This window comes from Lutra lutra, chromosome 14, assembly GCF_902655055.1.
Source record: "Lutra lutra chromosome 14, mLutLut1.2, whole genome shotgun sequence".
Lineage (NCBI taxonomy): Eukaryota > Metazoa > Chordata > Mammalia > Carnivora > Mustelidae > Lutra > Lutra lutra.
Genome location: NC_062291.1, coordinates 72661277 through 72678501, shown reverse-complemented (window position 1 = coordinate 72678501; position 17225 = coordinate 72661277). Strand labels below are relative to the sequence as shown.

The following is a 17225-nucleotide window of genomic DNA, read 5'->3' as shown; positions in this document are numbered from 1 at the left end:
TGTTCTCTGAAAACTATAGAACAATCATGATAGAAACTAAGGAGGAAACAAAGAAATGGAAAAACGTTCCATGTTTATGGATCAGAAGAACAAGTTTTGCTAAATTTCTATGCTACCCAGAGCAATCTATACATTGATTCACTGCAATTCCTATCAAAATACTATCATTTTTTAGAGCTGGAACAAATAATTCTAAAATTTGTCTGAAACCAGAAAAGACCCCAAAGAGCCAAAGGAATGTTGAAAAAGAAAACAAAGCTGAAGGCATCACAATCTCATACTTCAAGGTCTATTACAAAGCTTGAGTCACTAAGACAGCATGGTACTGGCACAAAAACAGACACATTGATCAGTGGAACCGAAGAGAAAACCCGGAAATGGACCCTCAACTATATGATCAACTAATCTTCGACAAAGCAGGAAAGAATGTCCAATGGAAAAAAGTCTCTTCAACAAATGGTGTTGGGAAAATTGGACAGCCACATGCAGAATGAAACTGGACCATTTTCGTAGACCATACACAAAAATAAACTCAAAATGGATGTAAGTCCTAATGTGAGACAGGAATCCATCAAAATCCTAGGGGAGAACACAGGCTGCAACCTCTTTGAATTCAGCAGCAGCAACTTATGTGACATGTCTCCAAAGGCAAGGGAAACAAAAGCAAAAATGAACTATTTGGACATCATCAAGATAAAAGCTTTTGCACATCAAACAGTTGACAAAAGTAAAAGACAGCTGACACAATGGGAGAGATATTAGCAAATGCTATATCAGCTAAAGGGCTAGGATCTAAAATCTATAAAGAACTGATCAAACACCCAAGGAAACATCCAGTTTTAAAGCTATGGAACTCAATGGTTTCAGCTGAACAGGAGTTTTAAAGTGGGTCAGACCCAAATCTGAGCAGAGTCTCATCTTCCTCATTTAGCTATGCTATCTCGAGCAAAATAACTTCATCTTTCTTGGATTCAGCTTTTGTAAAATGTGGCCAATTTTAGTAACTTCCTCAAAACTCTTACCTGCCATGATTAAATTCAAGAAAGTAAACTACTTAGCACAGTGACTAGTGCTTACTAGGTTCTTTGGAAGCAGCTATTATTTTAAACTTCACTTTCATACCACTAAGAATTTCTTCCATTCATGTGTAACTACTTTGCACATTGAAATAACCTGAAGATTAAAGTATTCTTATTTCCTTTATTAGTCCAGGTAAGTAAGGGAGACCGGAGCTGGTTAAGTAACTTGCAAACCCCCCCCAGGGCGAGCACCCTTACACAGCTGAGCTGAAAGTCCAGGTCCGATTCCTAGACCATGCCACTTCCCATTCAATACCCTGAGGGTTCAACAAGGGAACTGGAAGCAACTTCTCAGACTCCAGAGACCAAAAGGGCCAGCGTATTTATAGCAGAGACCCAAATGCCAAGAAATGCGACTGGCACACACCAGACAAGCTACAGACGCATACAAAATGAACCACTGCTGGTTTACCCGTACCTAGCCAAAGCCGTGGTGCATCTACCTTTCCTACAGAACGTTAAGACGTAGGGTAAAGGTGTATTAAGTGTCAGTGTTGCACTGCAGCTTTGAGTTAAACAAAAGCACTGACTGAGTCCCCAGGCTAGATTCTTCCAGAGACAAAAGCAAAGAGCTCCTCTATTGGGATGCCAGTGGACGCTCACATTTTGGAGAATCATGCCTGGAAGTACTATTTTCCAAACCTACTACAGGCACCCCCCTCTACCCAGGGGCTCAATTCTCGTTTTTCTTGCCCCTCCCCCACCACAACCTTCAACCCTAGACCTGCCTTCCCAGCCAAAGCTCCAAGGGCTCCTCCACCCTTCCATCCTCTCTGCTTCCAGGCCCCTGGTGCCCGCTCAACGCCCGAATTCAACGCCCAACCCCAACGTCCAGGGCCCAACGTCCGATCCCCAACGACTGATGCCCCGCTGCCTCACACAGTCCCTTTCGCGGCCCACCCCACCCCCACTCGCCTGGGAACCCTGACCTGGTAAGAGGCGAAAGGGCCTCTGACCCCGACCCGTCGCTGAAGGCTGGCCGTGGTGGCGTCTGCCTATGCCTGGCAGCCTCGCCTCCCAGATGCGCTCCCTGAGCTCACCTCACCTCCAATGGCCAGCCCTGCACCAGTGCTGCGCCTGCGCAGTCCGCGCCCACGTGCACCCCGCGGCGCCCACGCACGCCCTTGGTGTGCGGGAGAAGCCAGGCTGTGCCCCGGGCGGGGGTGGAGGGCATAGCTGTGCCCCAGGGTTCCGTGCTCACAAACTTCCTCTTCCAAGACAATACAGCGATTCCAGCAGCTTCTAGAAATTTGGCCCTGCGAACTGAGATGGTGCATTTCCAGCACAAAGTCGCAGACTGTATCTCTGTAAGGGTCACTTGGGTCTCATTAACCACTTAAAGTCTTCCAAGGTTCTTCAAATTAATCTGCTACCACTGCCTGGAAAGTCAACACAGGTGATCACTTTTTCCCTGACCAAGCGCACCTGGTTATATGTTGGTGACACTCATAATTGTAAAACTTTCTTTGGAAGGGACTAGGGACCGTTCAAGCAAATTCAGTAGAAAAATGGTACCCGCATGTATGTATCACCTAGTTTTAATATTGTCAATTCACGCCCAGTCTTGTCTGCATTTGTGCCCCCCCCCCCACTTCTCCCATTGTTTGGAAGCAAATTCTGATTTGTATGTTTTTTTCTTTGTAATAGATTTATTTTTATTTTTTTTAAGATTTTTAAAATTTATTTATTTAACAGACAGAGATCACAAGTAGGCAGAGAGGCAGGCAGAGAGAGAGGAGGAAGCAGGCTTCCCGCTGAGCAGAGAGCCCGATGCGGGGCTCGATCCCAGGACCCTGGGATCATGACCCGAGCCGAAGGCAGCGGCCTTAACCCACTGAGCCACCCAGGCGCCCCTAGATTTTTTTTTTTTAAAAGAATGATTTTAGATTCACAGAATAAAGTGAGAAGATAGAGTTTCCCACATTAACCACACCCAGGTTCCCTTATTACTCATATTGCAATAGTAGGTTACATTAACTACAATTAAAGAACTAACATTGATACATTATTACTAAAGCCCAGAGTTTATTTAGATTTCCATAGTTTTTACCTATTGTCCTTTCTCTGAGCCAGAATTCCATTCAGGATACCACATTATTACATTTAGTTGTTATGTCTCCTTAGGCTGTGGCAGCTTTTCAAACTTTCCCTGTTTTGATGATCTTGATAGCTTCCAGGAGTTCTGGTCAGGCATTTTGAAAGATGTTCCACTGTTGGAGTTTGATGTTTTTCTCATGATAAGACTAGAATAAAGAATTTTTGGAAGGAAGGCTAAAGAGGTAGAGTGCCATTTGTATAGCACCATATCAAGTGTACTTCCTGTGAACATGATTCAGGAAGGTAGACATTTTCCACCTGTAGGGAGCAAGATGATGTCACTCATGTCAAGGGGTGATATGGTCAGAAAAGCAGCCAAGGGTATTGCAGGTAAAACCAGATATCACCAAAACCAGTTTAGACTGGGAGTGCTAAAGATTAATAACCCGTCAGGCCTGGAAGACCTAGGAGCTGTTAATCACTAGAGCCAGAAGAGGCCTGCAAAGGTGCAAGACTGATGAAACTCCTGTAAAAAGGGAGGATTTCTTCAGCAAACTGCCAGTCTCTCTAGACACTGACCCTTTCTCATCTGATCACATTCAAAGGCAACAGCTGTGTAAGGCTGTGCCTGATTGATCTCTGAACATAATAGAGATCCTCCACTTTTTTTTTTTTAAAGATTTTATTTATTAATCTGACAGAGAGAGAGATCACAAGTAGGTAGAGAGGCAGGCAGAGAGAAGAGGAAGCAGGCTCCCTACTGAGCAGAAAGCTCAATGCGGAGCTCGATCCCAGGACGCTGAGATCATGACCTGAGCCAAAGGCAGAAGCTTTAACCCACTGAGCCACCCAGGTGCCCCACAGAGATCCTCCACTTTTGAACATATTAAGCTGTAAGTGTCTAGAGCTGGTGTAGACCCGACGAAGACCTCATCTTAACCGCGCTCACAGACTAACTTGGTTTGATTCATTAAGTTCTTACCCTTAGTGTGTCTTGTTTGTTGCCTAACTTTGTATTGTACTTTGTGTGATGTGTATGAAGCCAAGTTAAATGCACAGTGAAATGTCATTTAGTATCCTGAACCTGCTTTCAATTGTTTTAACCTTACTTTATGATTGAATAAAGCTGACATTGCAGAAAGACACACCTCTTATATACACCTTGATAACATGCTTGATATACCACCACCTGACTAGTGTTCTTCAGATTTCTTTTCTTTTTTTTTAAATTTTTTTTTTTTTTTTTTGACAGAGATCACAAGTAGACGGAGAGGCAGGCAGAGAGAGAGAGGAGGAGGCAGGTTCCCTGCTGAGCAGAGAGCCCGATGTGGGGCTCGATCCCAGGACACTGGGACCATGACCTGAGCTGAAGGCAGAGGCTTTAACCCACTGAGCCACCCAGGCGCCCCTGTTCTTCAGATTTCTAAAGTTACTCTTGTTTTCCCTCCCTTTGCATATTATACACTTTGGAAGAAAGTCATTATACACGGTCTACACCTAAGAAAGAGAGGTTAAGGGCCAGATACCGAAATTATTTCAAATTTGTTTGCATGAGAGATTTGTCTCTTCTCCATTTATTAATATATTTGATCATAAATACTGTATGATCATATATACTTAGTATGAACTTGGGTTTACTTTATACTTTGGATTATAATCCAACACTACCTTAGTTCCATGCTCAAATATTTCCAACTTTGGCCATTGGGAGCTCTTTGAGTTGGCTCTTGCTATCCTTTGACATATTCCCATCAGTGTGGGTTATTTTTATTTTTATTTATTTGGGGATTTTTGGATCACATTTACTTTCTGAGACATTGTATCTTGTTATCTATACATGTTTATATATCTTTAAAAGATAATAACTTTTGAAAGCAGCACCAAAACTTAATAATTAACAATTTAACAATTTCTTAATGTCATGAAACTAGTATTTAAAATATCCAGAGAGTCTCAAATGATTTTTAATAATTGGTATGTTCAAATCAGGCTCCAAGCAAGATCTTATATTGTATTCAGTAGATGTATTTTATTAAAAAGAGATTTCCTTTTTGGGGCTTCTGGGTGGCTCAGTGGGTTAAAGCCTCTGCCTTTGGCTCGGGTCATGATCCCACGGTCCTGGGATCAAACCCCGCATGGGGCTCTCTGCTCAGCAGGGAGCCTGCCTTCCCCTCTGTCTCTGCCTACCTCTCTGCCTAATTGTGATCTCTGTCTGTCAAGTAAATAAATAAAATCTTTCAAAAAAAGAGAGAGATTTCCTTTTTATCCTTTTCTTACAATTTATATATTGAAGTCATGGCAGGTTTTCCTTAAGTTTAATTTTGAGCATATCCTGTCTGGCAAGAATACTTCACAGGTGATATTGTGTTCCTCTAAAGCATCACATAAGAAGACACTTAATAATCTAGTTGTTTTTCTTTGGAGGATATTAAAATTGATCTAACAGTTTCAAGTGTTGTCAGCCCCCTCCATCCACTGGCTTTTTGTCTAATGATTCTAGACTTGCTGATGATTGTTACCTAGATCCCTTATTTCATTAGGGCTTGCAAAATGCTGATATCTATTTATTTATTTGAGAGAGAGACAGTGAGAGAGAGCATAAGCGAGGAGAAGGTGAGAGGGAGAAGCAGACTCCCCATGGAGCTGGGAGCCCGATGCGGGACTCGATCCTAGGACTCCAGGATCATGACCTGAGCCGAAGGCAGTCGTCCAACCAACTGAGCCACCCAGGCGTCCCGGTCAATTGTTTTAAAGTCAATTTATTTCTTCGCTATCAAAAACACTTTAACTGCAAAGTGTGTTTCACTGCAGTATTTTCATTTACGGAGGGAGGTGCCATTTCCTGTTGAAAAGGAAAGAGGAACAAAGTGACACAATGTTGAGTTTTTTTAGTGATTTGTCCCCCTAGCAGTTAGTATCAAAGAAGCTTTAACAGAACAGGAACAGGCTTTGCAGTGCAAACTCTCACGCTGACAACTTGTCAGAATTAAGTACTTTCACTCATGAGTTGTGAGTGGGAAGTCCTAAACCAAAGAACATCAATGGACCGCGTAGATTTGCAAACTGTTCCTCTTACTTATCTGGATCCGATTAGGCAACTGTGTTCAACACACTTTCTCCTCTGATACACTTCTTGTTGCTAATCATTTTGCAGCTCCTGCATGTCAACCCCCCACAGTGCGGTCTGGTCTCCCAGCCGGGAGAGGACACTTCCCGCGCTCAAGGCGCTCACAGACTGGTGCCAGGGACGAACGCACGAAGTTTATTATTAAACAATGGCAGAGGGTGCCAGGCTGAAGATGCGAACGCGGCGTTATGGAAACCCCCAGTATCTCTCCCAGGGACGAATTGTCAGACGGACAGGTAGGCTCCTCCTGCTAATTGCGTCTACGTCAGGTGCAAGGTTTGCGCGTCAGAACTGGGAAGTCACAATTTGAAATTCTTTTATTGCTTTATGCCCCTAATATGAGAAGGGTCAAAGGGTAAGGTGGGCTTATATCCAATGAGAGCGTCCTACAGAAAGAACACGCTTGGGGTGGGAATGGCGTGAGAGACTGGACAGGACTAGCAGGATGGCGGGCTAGCCGAGTCAGTCCGGGCGTGGGTGCCCAGCGAGTCTGAGCGCCCGGCTGGGCGCTGTGGGGGCAGGAGGCGGTGCGGCCCCGGCCCCGCCCACTGCAGACAGGTTACACCCGCCCCGGAGTGCGTCGCGTCACACCGCCTGCCCCTCGCTGACTGGCTCCTCCAGGGAGTCCCGCCCCCTCAGCTGTAGTGGGGCCGGCTACGGCGTCGCCGCCATCTTTGTTGATGTGTCAGCTCCGCGGGGGATTGGGGAAGCCAAGGAGGAGGGAGTGCGGTGTCCGCCCTGTCCCTGGTCGCTGTTTCCACACCCGACCCCCCACCTCCGACCTGATCTGCCGTACCCAGCTATGGAGAAATTAGGCCCTGAGCCTGAGCTTCAGCGGCCTCGTTAGGGGTGCGGCCTGAGGCTCGGAGAAGTGGGGTGAGTGCTCGACGGGCGCCCGGAGCTGACTGCAGTCGCTGTGGCGGCGCTGAGGGACTGCCCACCTCCCCCGCGGTGCTGCGGGTCCCGGGTCGGCTCTCCGCCCGGCTTTTCTCGCGGACAGTGGAGGCTGGCGAGCGCTGGGGGGACGGAGTTAGGAACCTTCCCTCTCTCTCCCTGCCTTGTTCCCTGGGTCCCGGGCCGGCTGGAGAGGCGGCGGCCGAGAGGTCGGCGGGGGCCGGGGGCCGCGCCTCGGGAGCGGTGCTTGGAGAGCTGCCTAATTTGGGCCGATTGCCTGGTCTCCCAGCGCGAGCTGCGGTTAAACCCCACCTGCTCGGCTGTTTCTCAGACTCATTCGCCTATTTCTCTTTCCGTTTCAAGTTGTGTGTGTGTGTTTTATGTTTACGGTTGTGCTGACTTTTTGCCGTCTTACGAACTCTTCCTTTACTGTGATTTTAATGTGATTTTTAAGTAACTTGAAGGCGTTTGTTTGGGATTTTGGTTATGAGAGATACTGTTACTGGTTTTTATGTTGCCTTTCTTCCAAGGACTTCAGGCATTGATAAACCTTGGCTGGCAAGGATATTTCAAATTTGTGTCTATCAGACTTGTAACATGGGAAAGCCTCTTGTGCATGTCCTCCAGCAGCAAGCCTGGGGACAGCGCAGGTGTACTTGATGCTTAGCTGTTAGCAGTTTAACCACTGTAGCTAATATTTTCATCTTGGTTTTGTTTAAAGAGGCTTGGATTTGGAGTCGGAGCGTCTGGATTAGAATCTGTTTCACTTGATAGTTTTGTTACCTGTGGGGATTAGTATAGTAAAAATAATGATGTGCAGGCATTTGGCAGTTTTCTCCGTGGGTGTTTGTGATGTTCCTTGATGCCTGGTGGTTTTAATTCTTCCTAAATGATAGGCTGGAAGTTTTTTTAAGGAAAAGTGTGCAGTAAATCAGTGGAACAGTATTTCAAAAGGTGTGCCGGTAGTCTTTAAAAAAAAAAAAAAAAAAGATTGCTCAGATATTCTAATTGTGGGTGTAGCCTTCCTAACCACAAACTACACCTTCATATTCGCGGAGTTAATCTTGTGTGGAAGATGAAGGTTCAAGAGACCTTGATGGTGAAACTGAACTGTCTCCTTGTGAATACAGTCTCTTCTCTGTACAGCTACTTTTCAACTTTTATTTATCATTACAAAAATAGAAAAGTGATGATGGGCCTCGTTCCTTTTTTCCTTTTTGGTCTTTTCATTTGATTTAAAATTCAGTAAAGGTATTGAGTAACTCACAGATCTTAAAAAGAATTAAAACATTGCCTTGTAGTAGGCAAACATATATAAATACTCAATCTACTTGGAAATGCCTGGCTTGTGTTTATGTTTGTGTTTTTTCCTGGAAATGCATGGATTGTGTTTATGTTGATGTTATTATTTTGAATCCTTGTCAAATTCAGAATGCCAGCATATAAACCTAGAGATTTCTTTAAACAGTGAAGGTTTCAGAGAGTGTCTTTGGTATTTCAGAGTCTCGTTGCTAACATGAAAGCAGTGGTATAACAGTAACTACTCTGACCTTTTAGTTCCTTCACCTGTAAATGCAAGAGTTGTCCTTTAGGGCTGTTCAATGACAGCATAGCTGATGTCAGTTGCTTAGTATATTCAGTTTAAAAACTCCTATTTACAGCTACATGCTGACATCAGCAAGTGTAGGTAAAACAGTACAGAATACTCATAATAGTTTGAAGCAGCCTCATTTAGAAATTTATAAAAATTGTCTTTCTCTTTAAAGAATGACTAGAAATCTATTTTCCAAATTTATCTAACAATTTCATATTAAAGTAAGAATCCGTGACCTCAAGTTCTGTTTTTTTTTTTTTCCAATAAAGTTCAGGGTTTTGTTTTTTGTTTTTTTAATCCCATATTTTTGGCTTTAAACAAAGCTGAGGGGTACCTGGGAGGCTAAGTCAGCTAAGCGTCTGATTTATGCTCAGGACATGATCCTCAGGGTTCTGAGATTGAGGCAGCCTGGGGCTCCCTACTCAGCCAGAAGTCTGCTTCTCCCTCTTCTTCTTCCTCTGCCCCTTTCCCCACTTGTGCTCATGCTCTCTCTCTCTCTCTCTCTCTCTCAAATAAAATCTTGAAACAAAGCTGATTCTTGAACTTCTCATAAACATTCATTGGGCTTGGGGTATTGTAAATGTTCTATTTAGTATTTCAGGGCAACAGTGGGAGTATAGATCATTTAAATTTACAAATAACCCTCTATTAGTTTTTCAGACTTCTTGAGCGTTATTATTTAGCTACTTATATTATAAAAATATAATCTATTTTTTGGACTAAGTAAACAAGGAGAAATATTGGCATGAAGGGGCAATACACACAAAGTCAAAATTAAACCCACCGAAGAAAGTATTGATTAGATTGTGAGTATATTTGTCTGTCATTAAGACACATGAACTGATAGTCTGCTTTGGGGATGATTATGTAGTCAGTACTAATGAATAATGTTTTTAGTAAACTGTATCATATGAATATTAACTGAATGCAGGCCAAAGTTGGTTTCAAAATTTAAACATTAACCAGAACCCCTTAATAAAAGGAAGACTTAAAACTTACTTTTATAGGGGTGCCTGGGTGGCTCAGGGGGTTAAGCCTCTGCCTTTGGCTTGGGTCATGATCTCAGGGTCCTGGAATGAAGCCCCACATCAGGCTCTCTGCTTGGCAGGGAGCTTGCTTCTCCCTCTCTCTCTGCCTGCCTCTCTGCCTACTTTTGATCTCTCCCTCTCTCTGTCAAATAAATAAGAAAAAGTCTTTAAAACTTACCGTTAATTTTTTACATTAGTCTCCCTTTTTGAAAAGGGAACTATAGGTCAGTCTTTTTTTTTAAATTTTCAGATTTGGGAAAATAATAGCCCAAAATACTTTTTATATTTCCTGAGACTCATTAAAGTTTATATAGTGAGTGCTCTATAGATACATTCAAAATAAAATTTCTGTATTAATAACTTTTTGCTTTAAAACTTGTTAGAGTTGGGGCGCCTGGGTGGCTCAGTGGGTTAAAGCCTCTAGCTTTGGCTCAGGTCATGACCCCAGGATCCTGGGATCGAGCCCCACATCAGGCTCTCTGCTCTGCGGGGAGCCTGCTTCCTCCTCTCTCTCTGCCTGCCTCTCTGCCTGCTTGTGATCTCTGTCAAATAAATAAAATCTTAAAAAAAAACAAAAAACAAAACAAAAACTTGTTAGAGTTATAAAGTTACATTGTCTAAGAGAGGTGCCTGGGTGGCTCAGTGGGTTGAGCCTCTGCCTTCGGCTCAGGTCATGATCTCAGGGTTCTGGAATTGAGCCCCTCATGGGGCTCTCTGCTCATCGGGGAGCCTGGACCCCCGCCCCCGCCTCTGCCTGCCTCTTTTCCTACTTGTGATCTATCAAATAAATAAATAAAATCTTTTTAAAAAATTGCATTGTCTAAGAGTAAACAGAATATGGCAGATGACTTGATAATGTGATAGATGGAATGGCCACTTACCTCTTTTTCCTGGAATCCTGATGGATCATAATTTCTCTTTCTCCTGTTATACTGTCATAGGATTTGGTACTATTTGGGGGGCACTCCTGCTGCATCTGTTGCCCCAAGTCTTTTTTTTTTTTAAGATCGATCGGTTGGTTGGTTGGTTATTTATTTAGGAGGGAGAGCGAGTGTGAGCAAGCAAGCGAGCATAGGAATGTGAGGGATGGGGAGAGAGAATCTCCAGCAGACTCCATTACCGAGTGCGGAGCCCTATTGAGGGCTTGATCTTAGGACTCTGAGATTACAACCTGAGCTGAAACCGAGTGTCAGCCGCTCAACCAACTGCACCACCCAGGCACCCCCTGAGTTTATCTTTCTAACATCTTTTCTTGTAATGTAATGCATATAACTGTGAAATTTACTCTGCCCTGAGGCTTAGGTGCAAAGCTAAACAAATCCCCAAGGGGATAATTGACTTTGGCTTCATACTTTTTAAACTGGTAGGACAAAGGCAAAAATTGACTGATATGTTTTAGGTAAAGAAAACTCATCAAAGTTAAATTTTACCGGGGTGCCTGGGTGGCTCAGTTGGTTAAGCAACTGCCTTCGGCTCAGGTCATGATCCTGGAGTCCCAGGATCGAGTCCCACATCAGGCTCCCTGCTCAGCAGGGAGTCTGCTTCTCCCACTAACCTCTCTCCTCTCATGCTCTCTCTCTCATTCTCTCTCTCTCTCAAATAAATAAATAAAATCTTTAAAAAAAAAAAAAGTTAAATTTTACCTACAAACTTAGAATGTAAGTACCATAAAGAATATTTCTCTCTTTTGAAAGAACTTAGAGTTCTTTGAAATAGCTAGCTTAGTTTTTTTTTGTTTTTTTTTTTTTGTTTTTTTTTTTTTGTTTTGTTTTAGGTTTTAATCTGATTTGCATGAATTCACCTTCTGTGAACTTCAGTGTCTGGTATTTTCATCATGTGAAACAAGTTTTTCATGTTTTTTACACAGGTTCCTTTCTGTTCTATTAGTTTATTCCATTTAAAAACATTATCCAGAAACGTGTTTGTATTTTAAAGGTGACATCCATCAAAAATTACTTATTGGGGTTTGTGGTCAGATTATGTTGGACTGTGGATGCATTTTTTTTTTCAAAGATTTTATTTATTTATTTGACAGAGAGAGATCACAAGGAGGCAGAGAAGCAGGCAGAGAGAGAGGAGGAAGCAGGCTCCCTGCTGAGCAAAGAGCCCAATGCGGGGCTCGACCCCAGGACCCTGGGATCATGACCTGAGCCGAAGGCAGAGGCTTTAACCCACTGAGCCACCCAGGCGCCCCTGTGGATGCATTTTTGATGTAATTTATTGCTTTTGATTTTAATTGCCATATCACAGCCTTGTTAGGATTGGCCAGATAAATTATTCTTTTGTTCGTGCTGCTTTTTTTTTTTTTTAAGATTTTATTTTTATTTATTTATTTGACAGACCGAGAGAGGCAGAGAGGCAGGCAGAGAGAGAGGAGGAAGCAGGCTCCCCACTGAGCGAAGAGCCCGACTCGGGGCTCGATCCCAGGACCCTGGGATCATGACCTGAGCTGAAGGCAGAGGCTTTAACCCACTGAGCCACCCAGGCGCCCCTTGTTCATGCTGCTTTTAAAGTATGTGGGGAATATGTGAAAAAGCGTTTAGTGTAATTGGCCTACAAAGGACAGGGAACCATTATAGTGAAGAACAGGAGTGCTCTCACAGACTCAACTTGTTTATCTTAGTGGACATGATTTTGAGAAATACACAGGTGGTGGTTGAGATTCATATGGTATAGTTTGTAATTTAAAAATTTGTTGTTGTAAATAATATTTATGCTGCACTGAGCCAGATTTTTCTGTTGGATTTAAAACATTTATGTGTATCTTACATAGCTTCTGAGGGAACATTGACAGATGTTCATATTAAAATGCTGTAAACACAAAGAGTAAAAGATTTAAGAGAGAGCCTTTTTTTTTTTTTTTTTTTTAACATAGAGCTTTTAAATATATTGGTCCACTATACCCAAATGTAAACTCCCTAGCGGATGCATGTTTTCTTTACTGCTGTGTTCCCAACACATAGAATAGTGCCTGCACATGCTCAGTACATGTTTGGTGAATGAATTAATAGTTCGGAAACGTATTTGTGGCCTGGTACTTTTGTATGAGGCGTGTTTGTTTGATAAGCTGTTGCCAAATATCTGTGGATTGGATTCATTCGTATTTGCAGTTTATTGATTAAACTTAAGCTTCTTATTTATACTGCTAATTACTGAGAAAACAAGTAACTGTACTAAGAGCTGTTAAAGGCAGTGTTTTTATTTGTAAGACTCTTTTTTTTTTTTTTAAGATTTTATTTATTTATTTGACAGAGAGAGATCACAAGTAGGCAGAGAGGCAGGCAGAGAGAGAGGGGGAAGCAGGATCTCTGCCGAGCAGAGAACCCGATGTGGGACTCGATCCCAGGACCCTGAGATCATGACCTGAGCCGAAGGCAGCGGCTTAACCCACTGAGCCACCCAGGCGCCCTTATTTGTAAGACTCTTAATATGGAAATAATTTTGTAGAAACGTGAGTTCTTGCATTAAGAAATAAAACAGGTGGATAATGGTTGGCTTTAAGGCAAGTAAAAAATGTTTTTTGACCAGTTGCCTACAGCTGATGAGCTCCAGTAAGAGCGAAACCAATTCTCACCTCACTGAAACAGTATGAAGTGTGAATTGGTCCTGTAGTACTGTGTCAGAAACAACTCTGGAAAAAAGTGCTTAAACTGAGAGGAATTTTGTGGCTGTTAGGTTTTAAATACAGTATTTTCTCCTAATAAGTAAGAGATGCTAAAAAGTCAGATAACCTGTGTTATTTTTTTTAATCTCAAAAAAGGAATAGATATTGTAATCTATATAATCACTATATCTTTATACATGAGTGGGGATTTGATTTATACAAGCACTTCTTATTTAAAACAGTCTTATAAACAAATGTCTAGTTTTATATCCTTTCCCTTTAAACTACCCTTAGGTTATTGGATCCTCAGGAATCTTGATGACAATTACCCCTGTCCCCCCAAAGAAAAAACTTGGACAACAGCCAGACTGGCCCACATCTGTATGGCCAACTGGAGGCCCACAAAAGGACTCAGCTGTTCCCTCCCCCTACAATTACCTGGTTAATTGTGGATATAATCAACCTCATTGTGGTGCCCCTCCCCCCCACCAATCTTTTACAGTTGAGCTACTTAATCTTTGGTGATGGCTTTGTTGCATATATACATGTCATATATACACGTAAATTTTCCTTAACCCCTCTACCTTTCCTTTTGTGTCCAATTAGTATTCATCTGAGCATCAGAAAGCTCAGTTTGCAAGCTCAGTGGTTACCAGATGTCCTTTTATGTGAAGACTTTTTCAGAGGTCAGGGACATATTAATGATCAACACTATAGAAAGTACTTGTCTTTTGAAGTTAAATTTAGCTATCTTTTTTTTTTTTTTTAAGATTTTATTTATTTATTTGACAGAGAGAAATCACAAGTAAGCAGAGAGGCAGGCAGAGAGAGAGGAGGAAGCAGGCTCCCTGCTGAGCAGAAAGCCCGATATGGGGCTCGAACCCAGGATCTGGGATCATGACCTGAGCCGAAGGCAGCGGCTTAACCTACTGAGCCACCCAGGCGCCCCGAATTTAGCTATCTTTAATGTACGGAAGGATAATATGTAAGACAGTCTAAGCTGAGGTAATCATAAACACAGGTTTATTTGTTTTTGTTTTTTTAACCTAAGTGAATATTCAGTGGAATGAGACAAACTTTTATTCTTCACATTACAAGTCTCAAGTCATTGTATAAACCCAGTGGACCCCACCTCACTGAGAACTGAACAGCATTTAACATTTGCAAGAATGAATGCAAATGTAGTGGAGAATATATTTGTTGATTTATTATCATTATTGCTGGAGATTTAAGAGTCTTGTTCAGAGTCAGTTCAGAGTCATGTTCCTCCTTGCTGATACAGAGATCATTTAAAAAACTGAAGACTATTCAAAAGTGTTCCAAGGAAGGCTGTGACTGTGTGTTTAATGAGTGTAAATGCAGTATGTTTTCATTTACTGGGGGTATTTTGGTACTTAAATGAGAGAAAATTTGAAGGAAGATGAGGCGTTAAAATTGGACCTTTAAATATAATTAGACTCTGGATAGACTGAAGAGAAGGACATTCTAGATGGGAGCAAAGCCATGGAAATGTTAATGTGAAAATTGGAGGATTCTTGAGTAGACTGGTCTGGGACTGGTAGATTATATTGAAGTCCTAGGTTTTTAGGAATGTGTTGAGAGAGAAGATTGGGAAAGTAGTATGATTGGTTTACCCAGGAATTGCAGCTCTGAGGTATAAACAAAATGGTTTTAGTTTTTCTGTATTAGGTCTCTCATCCTTTCCACTTCCTTCTGGAATACAGTCCCCTAATAATGTATTAATTTGATGTCTTATTTTTCTGCCACTTTTGATTATGAGAGAAAATTTATTCCAGAAATTAAGAAAGATTTCAATCATAAAAAAAAAACCCAGCAACCAAAAATATTAATCACAAACTCCTTGTTCTACCTAAAGAAAGATTGAAGGTGTTAGTTCTCAGCTGCTTCAATTAAAGAAGAGGTAATTTAGCTCAAAATATGTCCCTTCTTTTTTTCTCTAGCTAGCCCTTTTGGATTTGGGGGAAGAAGACCAGCCAAGGGAAGCAGAATTCTTATTATAAGAACCTCTAAAGAGGGAAGAGATAGCCCTGGCCTCATTCTCATTCGTCTGATTGCATTTGGTGGTGGTCTCTGTGGAGGTATTGTGTGGTTTTTTTAGGAGCAGTGTTGTAGCTTCCTAGGCCCTTCTGCCATTGAGGGGCAGCCCACTTCATAGGGCAGCTCCTGTTCCCTGTTGGCAGAGCCATTGTAGTACACACTTGAATCCCTTCTCTGGAGACACTTGGGCTGGTGCTGTCTCAAGTCACATGCCCATTTCATGGAGTAAGATTGAGAAACCAACATTTCAAGTGTTACAAGTATGAAGTGATTACACCTGGATTGGGTTGCAACTAGGGGACAATGGCAGTAGAAAAGAGGGTATAATTGGAGACATGACATTGGTAAAAGAGTATGAGGGCAAAGGAAAGAAAGGAGTCATGACTAGGAAAAAATGATACCATTGTGGTGCCTGGGTGGCTCAGTCAGTTAAGCGTCTGCCTTGGGCTCAGGTCATGATACTAGAGTCCTGGAATCAGCCCCACATTGGGCGCTGTGCTCACTGGGGAGCCTGCTGCTCCCTGTTTACCACTCTGCCTACTTGTGCTCTCTCTCTGTCAAGTAAATAAATAAAATCTTAAAAGAAAAAGAAAAATGATACTGTTGACAGAAATAAAAAGGATTAACTGGAATTGCTCAATTATGGGAGCTATAATTTTGATTTGAGATTTATGCCATTTTGAGTTTGAGGTTTTTGTGGAACATCCATTTGAAATGTCTGTATTCAGGTGAAGATTTTAATATGGACATAGAGTGAAAGCAAACAGGTAATTTGTTATCTGTAACTCAAGAACACCAGACTGAAAGTAACTAATGTGGATATCAGCCAGGAGTTGTTGGTTCAAATTATCAAAGTGGTTGAATTCTAGAAGGGAAAATAAAGTTGACAACTGGATTGTGGAAAATATGAAAGCTGGATAAAAGGATAAGTCTTGACAAAGCATGGCCTACGTTATCTAATGATAAAGTTTCTTCTTTATGCTGGAGAGTCATAATCCTTTTATATATTCTAATTTAAATAGATTCTTTGTTCTCTGTTTTGGTCAGCTGCTGTAACATTGGTTATGATGTTTAAAACCATTCATTTTTAGATTTCTAAATTAAGATTTCAAATTCAGCAACACATTCACAAAGTTATATCTTAAAGTGACTTACTTTAGGAAGAACTATATAGGGTAATACCCCTATTTGAAAATTATTTTACTTTGTCCTAGATTTTGGAATACAGCATGCTTATGAGGCCTATTATTAACTTACTGCATTAATTTGTATTGTCTAAACCAAGCCTTTAATATTAGTGGGGGCTTTGTCTTGTATATAGGATTACATATGCGGCAAGATAATGGTAATTTCTGTTTGGTTGTTTAGAAATATGTTATACAGATAAGTAATTTGTAGTATTAAGGCTAATGACTTTACTAGTTGATGCCCCAAAGGGAGAGAGAGGAGGAGGAAGTCTATATACTACCTTTCTTAGAATAACTCTTTCCCATTTTCTGCATTCCTAGAATAATGTTCCCCAAATACTAGTTTTATCCTATCACTTCTGTACTTTGAATAATTCAATACTTGAGAATCTACTATGTGCTAGAAACTATGGTATAATAAAAAGTATACAAATCTATCATGATTTATTGTCATAAAATTCACTTGTACATATCATTCTGAGGACCTGACAGTCTTCTCTTACCCTTTTTCACCACCCCTCGACTAGGACTTCATCACATACCAATGAAAACATGTATGTTTCTCTTATTAAAAAATTTTATATTTGTTTTGTTTTCCAGAAGTACACCTTCCATCT

The 17225-nt window shown here is 41.6% G+C and overlaps 2 protein-coding genes across 12 annotated transcripts in view; one reads left to right on the top strand and one right to left on the bottom strand.

The window, feature by feature from the left end:
* The window catches only part of TDRD1 (tudor domain containing 1), a 46678-nt gene extending 44511 nt beyond the window's left edge, over positions 1-2167 (bottom strand). For 3 of the 11 annotated variants that reach the window (XM_047703520.1, XM_047703523.1, XM_047703530.1), the window contains exons 1-2: positions 2009-2149; positions 919-1022 (exon numbers count right to left, since the gene is read on the bottom strand). In XM_047703520.1, coding sequence (XP_047559476.1) covers positions 919-927 — 9 coding nt within the window. In that variant the 5' untranslated portion in view covers positions 928-1022; positions 2009-2149. Of the gene's footprint in view, positions 1-918; positions 1023-1497; positions 1727-1807; positions 1857-2008 lie in introns of those variants that run through there. The other 8 variants (XM_047703521.1, XM_047703522.1, XM_047703528.1 and 5 more) reach the window with 8 other exon arrangements.
* A 4543-nt stretch (positions 2168-6710) lies between these two features.
* Positions 6711-17225, top strand: part of CCDC186 (coiled-coil domain containing 186) — a 52294-nt gene continuing 41779 nt past the window's right edge. The window contains exon 1 of the mRNA XM_047702058.1: positions 6711-7119. The gene's annotated coding sequence lies outside the window, so the exon portion shown is untranslated. The remainder of the gene's footprint in view (positions 7120-17225) is intronic.